The 17,180-nt window shown below is 38.6% G+C and overlaps 1 protein-coding gene across 2 annotated transcripts in view; it reads left to right on the forward strand.

Annotated features, from left to right (window-relative positions):
- IMPL2 (inositol monophosphatase family protein) overlaps nucleotides 1-17,180 on the forward strand; it is a 322,520-nt gene that overhangs the window by 252,530 nt on the left and 52,810 nt on the right. For both annotated transcript variants that reach the window (XM_089458438.1, XM_089458439.1), the window contains exon 8: nucleotides 9,118-9,229. In XM_089458438.1, the coding sequence (XP_089314564.1) occupies nucleotides 9,118-9,229 (112 nt within the window). The remainder of the gene's footprint in view (nucleotides 1-9,117; nucleotides 9,230-17,180) is intronic.

Below are 17,180 nucleotides of genomic sequence, written 5' to 3' on the forward strand. Positions count from 1 at the left end.
AATAGGAGACAATCAACGCATCAACAAGAGAGACAGATTTGGTCAAAGACAAGGGAAAAACCCCATAAGGGGGAAACCCTTTGTAATTCTTCTTCTATTAGATTGTTGGAAAATGTTCAACAAAGAGTACAATGAGCCAATACAAAACTATCCAACAAAAATTCCACCAATGAATATCCAGAAATATGATCCCAACAACAATATTGATTAGAGTTAACTTTCCCAATCTTCGGTCAACTGTGGTCAAGTGCGGTCCCCTGTAAAAATGGAACCCTAAGACCCAACCGCACAGATGGAGGGTCATGCGTGTGGCTGAAGCCTTTTGACCACACTAATAGGCTTGTATGCACGCAGTTACAGCTGAAAAATTCTTGTGTCAACCCTATAGATGGAAACCAAAAACTCGAATCACGTGTGAGCTTTAGACCCTGCAATTTTGGACCTGTGCAAACCAATATCCGCAATCTAGCTTTAGATCTGTGCGAACCAAACCAAAGAAGACAAAAGAAGAAGATGCTTGATGATGATGTCCAAATGAGGGTCACCTGACTTGTATTTATAGGCTTCCAAGCATGTCCAATTTCCTTTCAGGGCCGACTTGATCAAATGTGACATTGTGGGCTTCACTTCAAAAATACACTTTCCCTTGTCCAAATCCTTTGCTTCAAAGGTCAAAATTGGTGCTCCCAAAAAGAGGAATCGAATCCCATGATTGGAATTTGACACTGAGCTACCAAATTAATAGAGTATTTATTCCTTGGTTGAGTTGTGTGTAGGGAAACTGCCCATGACATTTTGTAGGAGTTGTCCTAAAGCAAGAGGAATACGCTGAGGTGACATCCTAATAGTGCTTGCCGCACAGTAGTATTGGTTGAACCTTGCCAACCCTGTGTTGAAGAAAGTGTAACTAGGTTCGGTCTTCATAATAACATGATCTTTGTATTTGATGTAATAAAAGAGAATAAATTATTTTTGTAATCTTGTTGCATGGGTTTCATGAGAAAGAAGTGTCACTAGGTAAAAGACTTCTCCTTGATGTCTTTAGGATTTATTTAAATGTCAAAGAGTCATGGCATGTGTATAAAAACTCTTTATGAGTTCATGTAAATATGTACAGGTCTTCCTAGTTGTCTAACAACCCTCCAAGACCAATATCAATGCCTCAAAAACAAGCCTACAAAAGTCTGCAAGTAAAATTATCAAAGGATGTTCATGTCGGCTTCAATAAATAAATAAAATATATATTTAAATGACACGTCGGCTCAACACAAGGTCATGTTGGTTCAAATGTTCATGGTAGCTTTCATATATGGCACAACTACTATAAATAGCATATTGGATCATCCGTAAATGGCAGAACATAACTCGCATAGAGGGATAGCCGCAGTGAAGAGGAGTCACAGTAAAGAGGAGCCGCAGTGAGAAGGAGCCGCAGTCAAGTGAAGTAGCCGCAGTAAGAATGAAGCCACAGTCAAGGTGAATGAAGCTGCTGTCAAGGTTAATGAAGCCGCAATCAAGGTTAGGTGAGCCGCAGTCTAGAAGGCAGAGAGCACACATGCTAGATCTCGCATGGAGAGGCAGGGTCTGACTGCACCTCGGCTAGGGTATAAGGTGCAGTCATGACCAGAACTCATAAATATGATATGGATGCATATCAGGTCGATATTCTACCTATGGATCAAGCTCGGATGAGAGGAGTATAGATCTCAGATGGGGTAACTACAGTAAGGTCTGAACTACATGGAGACCTAACCCTTGGTATGAGAGTCTTCATATTACATGGATAAGGTATGACAGTATGCAGTCATGGTACTCCTGTAGAATACTTGGTACAAGGATGAGCATGGCATGGATCTATTCTATAGATCACATGCCTGTCTATAAGGAAAAACAATATCAAAGCTACAACGATCTAATAATCACTGTTTCAGTAATGATAAGGATATAAGGGATAGTCATCATGATGAAGACCTCATTGACATAATGAAATGATTGTCATAATAGAAATCTCAGTTTATTAGTGAGAGCATAGAAATCACAATGAAGATTTAAATGGAGCATGTTGATATGGTGGAGAAGCAACAATGAAGATCTCAGTGATACTAATGTCTTCGATGGTGCAACAATCAGGATGATCTCAGCAAGCGACAGAATGGAGGATTGATATCTTGGTCTTGGAGAGGCAGAATGTGTCAAGGTTCATGGTCTTGGTATTCGTCAATGGAGTCTCTATAAGAAGAATTTACGCACGGGTTTTTCTCTCCAAGAGGGAGAGGTTTTGGCCCTGGCAGAGAGCCAAATTTTGTGTTCTTGTCTCCTTTTGTTTTTGATAGCAGTTTGATGAAGTTAACAAACACATGCTAATAATGAAGTAAAGATAAATTGTTTAAAGACTTCACAAATTGTTATCATGTTAAAAGAAGAATCACTTTAATATGCATGCCCTAAGATTCTTCAACATGGTATCAGAGGGATTGGTTCAACAGTCAAGGAAAAGGGTAGAAAAGAGACATGCAGGGATCAAGTTTTGAAGCAGAGCATCAAAGCAAGAAAGATCTAAACCCTAGATCAAAGGATCAGCCTACAACAACAGTAACAAGGGTTACTGTCTATATCAGCAAGAGACTTTGTCTCAAGTAATCATCATCTAATTGCCTCAAGATCAAGGCAGCCCGGAGGATCTTAAAATTGAAGCCTACACCTTCTTGAAACCCTAGGAAGCAGTTTACAATAGCAAGGGTTTTTGGATATCAATGATAATACACTTGCAATCACAAGTCGATGCTGCATTCTACCCAATTATATCAGCAGTTTGTTGATATATCAATGAAGATGGCTCGAAGGGAAGGAAGGCAGTCTGCCTATCACAGATCTCAACCAAAGGAAGCATCAACACACCTACTCCAACATGATCAAGGTGAAGATTTTATCTTCACATCTCAAGTAAGTATTTTTCATTAATTATTTTTTAAATGACTTCATTGCAAGAAGATCTATATGTTGTATGGAGGTTCTTGCATAGAATAAGGAGGATTGTCATTATCCTTAGAGAAGTCAGAACATCAAGGTCTCCTTTGAAGTCATAAGAACTAGTAGGGTTCTATGAAACAAGAAAGGAGACATAGGTAGAATTCAAGAAGTACTAGAGGATATACTCTCTGAAATGAAGTACAAAAGAAATGAAGGAACATCTTCAAGAGGTCTCAATTAAGAGATCTAGAAAAATGATGAATATATGATCATCATTAATAAGCAAGGTGACAAATGTCCATAAACAAGAAAGTTACCTCGATCAACAGTCTATGGTCTCTATGTCAGATAGAGAAAGGCAAAGTGATGTGTCACATATAAGTGCAGATAAGTAAAGGGAAGGTTGATAAGACAAAACAATATTCTGGAAGAGGAACCCATATTGCCGGAAGAATGGAGGAAGCTGAAGAAAGGATCAGTAATAAACCTCCATTATGAATGCGATGGTGTCCCTCTCAAAAGGATCTTATTAGAAGTCCTTGCAGATATGATCATAGTAAAATGCATTATGGCATCATGGAAGCAAGAGCTCGTATGAAATCATGAAGAACATAGCTCTTGGGAATCTTGTTGTACATTGAAGGAGATGAAGAGTTCATCCTGGTCAAAGGAAACATTTTCTAGATGGGGATATACTAGATCTTGAAGGATCTTTGATCGAGATTTCAGCGGAGGATCTCCGAGTCCGGAAAGGCAACAAATGTTTCATCAGAAATTCCAACTCTTGGGTCTCATGAGATGGTGGTTCAATGACGTGAAGAATGAAGCAGATCAAGGGATTGAAGAACCTTTCAATCAAGGAAGCCATTGAAAGATACCTAAAGAAAAATAAGGTATGTATGATTATAATTGTATTTGTGTTTGATATTGTGATATCATGTTTCGTGGTTGCAGATAAAATGGATCAAGCATGATCAAGAAGAAAAAGGTCTCCCCCTCTGAAAGGATGCAGAAAGTCAGACTAGATGAAATCAACATAATATGTCCTCATAATGTAGTATGAGGTAGTTGATGACCATTGAAGAACTATGAGAGTTCCTGGGAATAAAAGACATGAGGATGAAAGAGATCGTGAGAAATGTAACCATGACGAAGGCAGTCAACATCTAGAGGATCAAAGACTTGACCAGGAAACCCCCCGGAATGATGAGTAGAATTTGATGGAAATCTGAAAAGATGAGGACCCTTGACAACATATATCATTGGGAGATGTGTCAACATAGATGCAGGATGATTGATGCCTACAAGAAGATGTCATTGAAAGAAGGCCATCACCAAAAGGTAATATGTGATTTGTTTTTGGTGTCTGACCTCTTGGAAAAGTTTGGGTATGTGTGCAGGATCATGGAAAGGAGAGTTGTGAAGGATGTCACAACTATGTGATCCAGAGCAATCACTATTAAAGAAAAGTGGAGACAGATGAGCTTATGAAGGAAGCCCCAGATGTAAAGCCAAGGAGGACACTTTCTGGGAAAGAAGGAATGACATGATGGAGGAAAGTGATGGATGGCTGAACCCTACACGTGAAGAAATTGATGACATCGAGATCGTGGATCGTCAGTCAACTAGAAGACCCTATAAAGTACTGATGATAGAGTCCTTGTGTAAGAGGGAGCTCTGGGAGGTTCCTATGAGTAAAGGAACTCGAGCAAGTTTCTGAGTAAAGAGAAACTTGGAACTTGTCCTTGGTTAAGAGAGAGAGTTAGACACAACATTCTTGTCTTCAGTTTGGAAGAAAAGAATGGAGGATTGTGTAATCATCTGGCATTCGACACACTTTGAGGATGTGGTAGGGCATCCATGACAAGAATGGGCAAGAGGACAGATATTCTTGAGGGATGGGAACCCAAGATGAGAATAGTCCTAGTAGGGCATACTCGGAGAACACCTGGGTGGGTATGACCCTAAGAGAGACAATGATGATGCATGTCTATCAGTCATTGGTCTTGCCAACATTGTGTGCTCTGATCTAAGTAAGAGATAGAGCTATTAGTCAAGGCTTTGCTAAATGGATACAATTTTGGTTGAAATGATGCTATAACAGATGGATTGCAAATTCGATTCTTCTTATGAGAAATTCTTCAGATTGAGAATGAACAAGTACCATTATGAATACCTCCCTAGTTAAGAGGGAGTGTTGAAGAAAGTGTAACTAGGTTCGGTCTTCATAATGACATGATCTTTGTTTTTTGATGTAATAAAAGAGAATAAATTATTTTTGTAATCTTGTTGCATGGGTTTCATGAGCAAGAAGTGTCACTAGGTAAAAGACTTCTCCTTGATGTCTTTAGGATTTATTTAAATGTCAAAGAGTCATGTCATGTGTATAAAAACTCTTTATGAGTTCATGTAAATATGTACAGGTCTTCCTAGTTGTCTAACAACCCTCCAAGACCAAGATCAATGCCTCAAAAACAAGCCTACAAAAGTCTGCAAGCAAAATCATCAAAGGATCTTCATGTCGACTTCAATAAATAAATTAAATATATATTTAAATGACACGTCGGCTCAACACAAGGTCACATCGGTTCAAAGGTTCATGTCGGCTTGCATATATGGCACAACTACTATAAATAGCCTATTGAATCATCCGCAAATGGCAGAACAGAACTCACATAGAGGGATAGCCGCAGTGAAGAGGAGTCGCAGTAAAGAGGGGCCGTAGTAAGGAGCCGCAGTCAAGTGAAGTAGCCATAGTAAGAATGAAGCCGCAGTCAAGGTGAATGAAGCCACTATCAAGATTAATGAAGCCGCAATCAAGGTTAGGTGAGCCGCAATCTAGAAGGCAGAGAGCACACATGCTAGATCTTGCATGGAGAGGTAGGGTCTGACCGCACCTCGACTAGGTTATAAGGTGCAATCATGACCAGAACTCGTAAATATGATATGGATGCATATCAAGTCGTTATTTGACTATGGATCAAGATTGGATGAGAGGAGGAGTATAGATCTCGGATGGGGTAACTACAGTAAGGTCTGAACTACATGGAGACCTAACCCTTGGTATGACAGTCTTCATATTACATGGATAAGGTATGAAAGTATGTAGTCATGGTACTCTTGTAGAATACTTGGTACAAGGATGAGCATGGCATGGATCTATTCTATAGATCACATGCCTGTCTATAAGGAAAAACAATATCAAAGCTACACCAATCTAATAATCACTGTTTCAGTAATGATAAGGATATAAGGGACAGTCATCATGATGAAGACCTCATTGGAGACCTCGTTGACATAATGAAATGATTGTCATAATAGAAATCTCAGTTTATCAGTGAGAGCATAGAAATCACAGTGAAGATCTAAATGGAGCACGTTGACATGGTGGAGAAGCAACAATGAAGATCTTAGTGATACTAATGGCTTCAATGGTGCAACAATGAGGATGATCTCAGCAAGCGACAGAATGGAGGATTGATATCTTGGTCTTGGAGAGGCAAAATGTGTCAAGGGTCATGGTCTTGGTATTCGTCAATGGAATCTCTATAAGAAGAATTTATGCATGGGTTTTCCGCTCCAAGAGGGAGAGGTTTTGGCCCTGGCAGAGAGCCAAATTTTGTGTTCTTGTCTCCTTTTGTTTTTGATAGTAGTTTGATGAAGTTAACAAACACATGCTAATAATGAAGTAAAGATAAATTGTTTAAAGACTTCACAAATTGTTATCATGTTAAAAGAAGAATCACTTTAATATGCATGCCCTACTATTCTTCAACACTCTGCTAGTTTGAGTGGTAACAGACTCTAGATATTGATTATCTTAAATAGAGTCTTTGACTCATAACTCATCATTCTTTGACTCATCACTCTTTACCATCTGAGTTTGAGTAATTTCAATTTAATTTTCTTGTCGCTAGACTTTAGTATCTACTATTTTTCCTAGTACTAATAAGATTCTATGATAATGACTTTTGAATTTAAATCAATATATACAATATTTTACTATTTCTATTTCATTGAATCATTTATGATGTGTGAATCAATGTATTTCATTATTGAATTTGAATTATCTATCTATCTATTCATCTATCTATATATATATATATATATATATATATATATATATATATATATATATATATCATCTCGACATCCCATCATCCTAAAATTTCCCTAAAATTTGGGGGTTCTCCCATGTGCCTGTTGGAAAATATGGATAGTTGTAGATTAGAATTGATTTTGCTTATCATGATAATTACTTGTGATGTCAGTTGGTTCTTTATTACTTATTTAGTTATGTTCATTGAGCAATTACCAAACCAATGAAGATCACAAAGAGACTGACTACACAAGATATAGGCTCCAAGCCAGGGAAAAATTCCTCCATGGGGAAAACCCAAAAAATGCTTCTCTTGTTCTTAGAATATGGTTACAAAAGAGACTTCCAAGACCCAAAGACCAAAGCCAACAAACCCTCCAAGCCCCACGCCAACCCCCAACAAGATCTTCCTTGAGACAACTTCAAAACTTCGATACTGCTATCTTGATGCTGCAACTTTGGTCACTTCAACAAAATTTCGGCCTCCTAGAGCTGCTTCAAAATTTCAGCTTCTTACAACTGGCAGCTTCACAAACCCTAGCGAGACAAGGAAAGAGATTCTTTGATAGAGTTCGACTTTTTCTCCTCTTCTTCATCCTTCCAGCTACTCTTCTTCACCTTTGCTATTGCAGATTGAACTTGCTTGAAATGAGATACCAAATGAGTCGAGCTTCACTCCTTTATATTGCCTTTCTTGAGAGTTGAATTCCCTCCCTTTAGGCCAACTTGATCTGCTCCTTGGGCCAACTTGGTCTTGGGCTTATTCATGGCTTTTCCTCGAAAAAATAAATATTTTCCTTCATTACAATAAAGTCCAAATGGGACTATGACACATGACCAATATTATTCTTTATTCTAGAAAGACCTAAAGGCACGAAGAACATGCTTTTGACTCAAACTTGAGTATGAAACCCATACTCCAAAAATAAAATATAATTTCTTTTTCTTTCCTTTTCTTTCTTTATAAATAATATTGAATGTCATGATTACAATTAAATCATAATGAAGACCGAACCTAGTTACAATTTTCAATGACACCCCCATGTGTGTCTCCCTTTTCTTGTGTCTCTCCATCCCAAAAGCTTGGTGTAACATTGCTTTCCTTGAAAAAGGTTGAATAAAGAGCAACAACCAAAGGGGCATGTGAATTAGTTTGTTTTAGAAGAACACCTGCAGATTTGGAAGTTCATTATAATGATCTTATAGTACCTTTTTGTGATAACTCAGGAGTTCTCAAGTTGGCAAAGAATCCAATTTTCCACAAGTCGATCAAACATATTGATGTGCATTGTCATTTCATCCAACAACTTGTAGAACATGTAGAAGTTGAGTTGCAATACCACTGAACTAAGGACCAGAATCCAGATTGCATATATTCTCACCAAGTCTCTTGGCTGAGATGAATGTGTAAATTTCAGAGACAAACTTGGTGAAGTGTAGAGAATGACCATTAAAGAAGGTTGTTAGAGTTATTTAGTTAATAATAATCATCTAGACTGTAGATCTAGGAAGATAAAGTTACTTTTTGACTTGGTTAAAATCATGCCTTAATGTTGTATAAATGACCTAAATAATATTTAAGTCTTTATAGGGTTCATGCATCTAGGGTTTTTGTCATTCCTTTACTACGAAAGGACATGAGCTTTCTTCATTTTACAATCTCAGAAGTCTTTCTCTTCCAAGTTCTCGTGAGTTCTTGGTTTCTTGTTATGATTTAAGGGCCAAACCTACCTGCACTGTTAGATTTGTTCTTGTGGATTCTCTTGCTTTTTACTTTTTTCTTGGTAGTGCTATTATCTGAGGTTCATATTGGGATTTATGTTATGCTTTCATGACCATAATGATGTGTCAATACTATTTCTTTAAGCCTTACTTATTGTGTTAGTTAACAAGCATTAGAATTAATATTTAAAAATGTATTTGTCAGTGTTGACTTAGTCTTAACGACATAGAACAGAAAAGAATGATTTCTTAATGACGTATTTTTGGCCTTTTCAAGTCCTTTTCATAAAATGATTTGTACTTACTAAATCTTTGGATTGCTGCAGCCATATGATTTCATGGCACTGATACCAGTGATAGAAGGTGCAGGAGGAATTATAACTGATTGGAAAGGAAATAAGCTTAGCTGGAAACCTGAATCTGATGGAAACTTTTCAGGTTTGTTGAATGTGTCGCAGAACATATATTTTGGCATGAATTTTTATTTCATGACTTCATTGTGCATAACTAAATATTTCGTGTTTCTTGCATCCATAAATTTGACAATATATGGTACTAATAGAAGATTAATACAAGATATATATTTGTCCACTATGTTTGCCAAGTTGAGACAAAATTGTTTTTTCATTCTTTTAGGTGACTTGGTCATCAAGATTGGCCAAATATTTTAGTTTGGATGGTCAAGACTCATCCATCTAAAGTTTATTCTAAATGAAAAACAATGGACATTAATTGTAGTATGTGAAGTATTTGCAAAACAAGTAAACAACACAAATTTATTGACCATTACTTTGGTTGAATCAATGTCATTATTTATCAATGGTGCAAGAATGGCCCTAGATTAATTTTTGTTGACCTACTATATTGTCCTAGGTTGTTGATGCAATTTAAGTAGAATTTATTTTCCTAAATTTCCATGGCCTTGAAAATCTTGATCATTTTTGCGGCTGCCTCAACAATCTCTCAGAAGATGTCCAATTCACCATGGAAATTGAACAAGATCATTTCCTCCTATTTTTGGATGTCCTAGTCACTCATAACAATATTGAATCTTTACCCTACCAAGTGTTTAGGAGGAAATCCCATACAGTCCAATAGTTCAGTATCAAGTCTCATCACAACCTAACACAAAAATAAGGCATCTTTAATATGTTGGCTACTACAGCCTTCCATATTTCTACCATAAAATGCCTAAATAGAGAGTGATAATTTAAGAAAGGTCCCCCACAATATTGGCTATTCCAAACATCAAATTGAGTAAGTTTTCCACCAAGCTAACATTCCCAAGTCTAACTTGATTGATTCCTGTTGTTTCCCATATTGTACACCAGAATGCGACAATGCTTAGGGCAGGCAAGTGCTATCACTCTGATCCCAAACCTCTTCGTTTAAGCTGTCTCCCTACAACAGGCTAAGGGGGGGTAGCCCCTATGGATGAGATGATGGGTTCAAGAGACATAACTGAATGGCCTAGCAACTTGGTTAAGGAAAATTGGCAAGTTTGATTATGTAGCACAACTTGATTAGATTTTAGGAATTTTAAGTGTGAGACCAGTGCCTTAGGAGTTAAATTACTTGCACAATATGAATTAAGATACCGAGTTACTGGATGAACAATCGCTGCTAGGATGAGAAACTACCTATATGAGATGCAACACCTAAAACTAAGGGAGATGCAAGATCTTGGTTAGTTTTAATTAGAATGCCTATTCTAGAGGAGAACCCTCAATTTAGTCGTCTTGAAGCAAGTCTCACAAGAAGGTTATAGAGAGAAGCCCATAAGATGGAAGCTATGGCCTCATTAACGATACCTCCCATGTGTTTCTGATGACCCAGATGCCTCCGTTCCTACAAGGGATGTCTGCAGGAGAACTGCAAAGTCACCTGCTTTAACCTTAGTGCAAGGATCAAGCATCACAAGCCAAGAGAGGTGGGGGGGGGGGGGTCCTATCTTTCTATCAACCAAGCTTATGCTTGGAGGTATGTTTTATAGATGCACGTCTAATCTTAGAATGATATGCAAGGTATGGGTGATAGCTTTAAGTGAGATTAAATGATTACTAAACACTTCTAGTTAAATTATTTGAGATTCAATGCTTATGATGTGTTAGTTTTTGTAGCATGGGATGTGTTCTATCCACGAAATTTGTTGGAGAGGCTAGAATAACATGTCATTAAAGTCAAAATAATTAATGCCATGTATGAAGAGCTCTTCTTGAGCATGTGTCAAATGTATATGAGTTTATTAAAGTGTCTAGAAGCCCTCCAAAGACAAGCATGATCTGCCATTTCAATTTGGCCTCCAAATGAATGAAAGAACTCATGTCAGCTCACCCTATGAAGACAGTGAGAATTTCGTAGATCTCTCTATTGTCTCGGATGGATAGCGGCAAAATGAAGTTCAAATGTATCTCTCACTGAGATTTCGGGTTGATGGGACAAAGAGAAATTCGGATGCCTCTTTGATTTCGGTGAACGACGACAAAAGACAAGTTCGAATGTTTCTCTGCAGATAGTGGCAGTGAGAATACTGAGATTTTGATGACTGTTTCATGAGAAGAAACTTCGTTGCCCTAGACAAAGTAACACAGTTCAGTGAGAAGTCTACTCCTGTATTTCACAGTGACAAGTCTACAGTTCGGTGAGAAGTCTGCTTTTGTAATTCGGTGAAAAGGAGTTTGGTCTACTTCAGGAATTCAGATCACAAATGCAGTGACTTGTTCAGATCTCAGAGAAGAGAAGAATTCGGTGCCATAACAAAGTTTAGACAACTGTTTCAGTGCTATTACATGAAGGAGATCTCAGTGATGAAAACGTCTCAATGCTAAAAGGACGAAGCAGCAGAGGAGTCAAGAAGAGTGACTGTCAACAAGACTTGTGTCTTGGTCTTGGAGTGGCTAATAGGTCAAGGGTCTTGGTCTTGATATCCATCAATTGGAATCTCTATAAGAAGAATTTGTGTAGGTTTTCCTCTCAAAGAGTGAGGTTTTGGCCCTGGCTCATAGCCTACATTCCGTGTCTCTTGTCTATTTATGTTCATGGATTGGTTATTGTTTGATGAAGAAGAACACTAATAATCTAAGATGAAGAAGATTCTAACCTAATGAAGTAAAATTATTCACAAGCAGTTACTATTCTAAGAGAAATCACCTAATGCTAATGCCCTAGATTTCTCAACATGGTCTCAGAGCTAAGGTGTCAAAGTTAAGAAAAGGGCATGCAATCAAAGAGACACTCAAGGATCGGATTCCAAGAAAGGCATCAAAGCAAGTCGAAGGATATCAAAGCGAAATTTCAAGATCTACATTGAAGAATCAAACCCTGGATCAAAGAAGCAGTCTACATGAGCAAAAGTTGTGGATTCTCTATGTCATCATTAAAATACCATAAAGACTCTCATCAAGTTGAAGAGATCTACAAAGCAAGGTAGCCCGAAGTATAGACATCCAAGAGAAGCACTTCAAGGACAAAGATCATATCATCTTGGAGAAAGTCGAAACCCTAGAAGCATTTCTGGTATCTACACATTCACCACTAAGATATCGAAGTATCGTGAAGGCTAGTTATCCAAAGAAGGCTAAAGGCATTATCATCATTTTCAAAAGACTATAAGGCAAGCGCTCTCTCATTGAAGCTAGATCCCCTCATTATCCTTGAAGAAGATCATCCGAGGAAGCAACAAAACTTCAATCACCATCAACAAAGAGAGCTAGATCTAAAGGCATTGTCATCATAAAAGGAGTAATCTCTTTTGATTGAAGAAGGGATTTTCATTTGGAACAAGATCATCAAAAAGAGGCACTAATACATTTTCTTCAACCACCATCAAAGTGATCCAGTTGAAGATTTCATCTTCACTTGTCAAGTAAGTAACCTTTATTCTATAAATCTAATATATTAAAATGATTTCGTTTTGCAAGAAGATCTATAAGCTGGTTGGGTCATCAAATTTCCTTGCATGGAAAAGTAGGATAGACATAGTCCTCGAAGAAAGTGAAGTCATTGATCATAACTCTTAAAAGGTCTCCGAACCATCCAAAGGTCAAGCATGAACTGAATATATGGAAAGGGATCAATGGGCTCAAGGGATTCTTATGAAATCAGTCAAAGGTCCCCTCATTCCCTATATAGTAGGATTGGAGACATCAAAGAGATATATGATAAGTTGGGAGAATTATTCCTTGAAGATGCTATAAGAAAGGTCATATCACTTAGATCTGATCTACACAAATTGAAGGTATCAAAGGATGAAGGGATATCTTCATAAGATCTCAACTGCAAGATTCGGGAGAGATGATTTCAAATAAGGAAATGATCTCCTTTGTTTTGAATGCACTAACTGGTGAACAAGGTAACCAATGTCTACGAGGATAAGAAAGCTATCCCATTCAACAACTTGTGGTTTCTATGCAAGATAGAAGATGACAAGTTGAGGGCAAAAGTGTTGAAGGCTAAAATGGAAAGTTTGAAAAATATGGTCCTCATAGCTAAGATTCAATGCTATAGGCATTATAGGAAAGATTTTCCTAAGTGCAAGAAGGGCAATAACAAGGAAGATAGAGAAGAAGTCCATTCACCAAAGAAGCGGAGGAAGCTGAAAGAGGAAAAACATTAGAAGCAAGATCTCATGACATCACCATAGGGAAACATGAAGGACAACTGGAACAAAATATATGGTAGTCAAATATGAATGATATAGCTCTTGGGAACCTCATTGGAAATTGAAGGAAAGGAAGAAGTCATCCAGGACAAGGCTCGTCATACATCAAAAGGTAACATCTGCTGGATAGGGATATGCAAGATCCTCAAGATTTTCTGATGGAATCTTTATCTGAAGGTTCATTGATCTAGAGAGGAAGCAAGCGTTTCATCAGAAACTCCAACTTGTGGAATTCATGGGATGATGGTATGATGACGTAAGAGATGAAGTAGATAAAGGGGTTGAAAATCTTTTCAATCAAGGAAGTTGCTGAAAGAAGCCTAGATGACCTAAAGGTAAATGAGGTATGTATGCTTGTTAAATTGGCAACTAGGGCCAAACTTCATGCGGGTCATCTTATTCATGGCTAATAATATTTTTATTAGATTCCTCTCGTCGAGAGGTGTAGCATTGATCTAAAGATCATGCGATTCCGATAAGTATTTATGGAGATATGAATTTATTTTGATTATGGAATTATTATCAGGCCGGCCTACAACTCGTGTAGGCTCAGAAGCCCAAGCAAGAACAAGGGCAACCACCGAAGAGAAGATTGGCAAGGCTATCCTAAAAGAACTATGGGGTCCTCAACACTTTTTCCTGCCGAAGACAAGCTCCGTGAGAAAGCTGACTATCACGGATGGAAGATGTCTATCGATCTAACCCTAGAAGATCAAGGAGTGTTGGACCATGTAAGAGGCAATATTGTTGAGCCTCCATCAAATGCATCCGCTGCTGCCTGGAACAAATGGAAAAACGGAGAAGTCAAAACAAAGAAGATCATCCGGGACTTTATCGACAAGCACTTGGTGGCCTACATCTCTGAACTGGACACCTCCAAGGAAATCTACGATAGACTAGTGAGTATATTTAAAGTTAATGATGCAAATCAAGTTTTGTTTCTTAGAAATAAACCGAGGGAAATCAAGAAGGGTAAAGATGAGAGTATGCAAACATACTTCTTAAGAATCACCGAGATCAAGAACGATCTCCTATCTATTGGGGAGACTATTACTGACATAGAAATGGCACTCATGACTCTTGGAGGATTACCATCCGAATGGTACGTGTTCAAGACTACTCTTCTAAACAATAATATAATTCCTGGTTTCGAGGAATTAATGGCTAGATGCATTCAAGAAGAAACAAGGGTAGAAGAGCAAGAAATGCCCATGCTTAAAGGTCCTCTTGCTGCCTCTTCTTCTCATGCTAGGAAAAGAAATAATTCCGGGACTAAATCAAAAGGAAAGGCTGGACCTAAGGGTGGAAGAAAAGGACGATGTTACATCTGCAATAAAGCAGGTCACTATGCAAGGGAGTGCCATGATAGAAAGGACTCACACCAGGAAGATGATCAAAATCCCTCTGATGGCAATCAAAGGAATGACAAATTCAATAGCAAAGGTAAGAGGAGAGCTGGGAATCAAGGAAGAGGACAACCATTCAAGAAGGCTAGAAATTCCAGGATGTATGAAATGCACCTGACCTCAAAAAGAACCTGGTGTCCATCTCGGCAATGGAAGACAAAGGCTACAAGGTAACCTTCAACGATGGCAAGGTACGTATATGGAAAAATAATGTTAAAAAGATGCCTTTACTCTTGGGTTTCAGGTTGATTCATTATATCAGGTCGATGGAAGTCCGCTAGGTGTCATGTCTTATGAGACATCTCTTTAGTCCAAACTTTGGCATCGGAGGTTTTCCCCCCTTCATTATAAAGCTCTACTCGGTGTAAGACAAATGGTGTCAAGGATGCCCGAATTCCGAGTAGAGAAAGAAGGTGTATGTCCAGGATGTGCCAAAGGAAAGCTCAAAAGGGGACCATTCCCCTGGAGCCAAAGCAAGACCTTCGATATATTACAGTTGGTTCACTCAGGCATATCTGAGGCTGGCATTAAGAGGGAGACTACTACACCACATACTCCTGAGCAAAATGGTGTGGCGGAAAGGAAGAACCATACAATTGTGGAAGCTATCTCTACGAGTAGATGATGTAACAATGCCTGATGTGGAGGAACCCATGGATCCTATTTATCTACCTGAGCCTTCCTCTTCTAGGAAGAGGCCTTCATGGCTTAGGGGGATACTTGATGATGCTGAAGGACATGTTGCACCTCGAGGAACCTTCCGTGAAAGTAAAAAACCTAACAGGTATCAGGGATACCTGACCATCATGAGCATGATCATACAAAATGAGCCTTCATCTTTCTCAAGATGCTGTCAAGCATCAAGTATGGAAGGATGCTATGACCAAAGAATATGAGTCTATTATGGAGAATGATGTCTGGGAAGTAGTTCCCAGACCCCAGGACAAGACAATTGTTACTTCAAAATGGCTTTACAAGATAAAGTTGCAGCAAATGGAAGTACGGAATATTATGAGGCTCATTTTGTTGCTCATGCTTTCTCCCAGAAGGAAGGTATAGACTATGATGTGATATTTGCACCTGTTGCCAGATATACGACCATCCACTTGATCATAGCCCTTGTGGCTTCACAAGGATGCAACCTACATCAGATGGATGTCAAGACTGCATGCTTGCACAGTTCGATCAAAGAAGAGGTCTATGTGGAGCAACCTGAAGGATTTGAGATTTATGATTGAAAATATCATGTATGCAGGTTGAAGAAGCCTCTCTATGGGCTGAAGCAAGCACCCCGAGCATGGTATGACAGGATCGATAACTACTTGATGAAGCTGGGATTCACTAGGAGTGAAGCCGATCCTAACCTTTACCTTAAGGTTGAATATGACAAACCTCTCATATTGGTGTTGTATGTGGATGACCTCTTTCTAACAGGTGCATACCCTCTCATTCACAAATGTAAGAGGGAGTTGGCTTCTGAATTTGAAATGAAGAACGAAGGACTTGAAGTGTGGCAGAAGCCAAGGGAAATTTTCTTATCTCAAGGAAAATATGTGGTGAAGATTCTGAAAAGATTTGGTATGATGGACTGCAAGCCTGTGACTACCTCGAGGATCTTAACTTTCAGAAGTTATATGGTAGTGATGTCGGACCAGATTTGGGAAATGCCTCTGAGTTTCAAAAACTCATTCACGTTGATGTTCTTGGTGAACCTCCGTTCGAACATATGTTTTGCAGTTAGCATTGTGAGCTCATATTTGGTTGAGCCTCACTAGATTAGTGCCAAGAATCTTCTGAGATGTCTTCAGGACACAATCTCTCATGGATTGAGATACACTGCTAGACATATGAAACTGCATGATTATTCGAATGCTGATTAGGCAGGTAGTGTGGAGGATCACTGGAGCACTTTTAGTGCTATTTCTCTTTGGATTTTGCTTCAATATAATGGATGAGCAGGAAGCAGAAGTCGGTTGCCATAAGAACCGCTGAGACCAGATACATATCTACGAGTATGATCTCGTATGAAGCTGCTTGGTTGGGGAAGCTCTTCAGTGAGCTGTTTGAACACATACCACTGTGATTCTCTGTAACAACCAGAGGTGGGATTCAATTATTGAGGAATCCCGTATTTGTCGATTGCTCCAGCAGATAGACATCATCTGGGATATGGTAAGTTGATGAGCAAGGAGGCTCCATCGCATTAAGATGATGTATAGGTCGATACACCTTGTCAAAGCCCCTAGGAAAGATCTAATCTGTGATTTTCCCAAATGACTTGGAGTCGTCAAGAAACCCTTGTACAAGGGTCTTGCATGTTGCA

Source organism: Pinus tabuliformis, chromosome 7, assembly GCF_031772625.1.
Source record: "Pinus tabuliformis cultivar Carrire ecotype Pingquan chromosome 7, CPIR1, whole genome shotgun sequence".
Taxonomy (NCBI): domain Eukaryota; kingdom Viridiplantae; phylum Streptophyta; class Pinopsida; order Pinales; family Pinaceae; genus Pinus; species Pinus tabuliformis.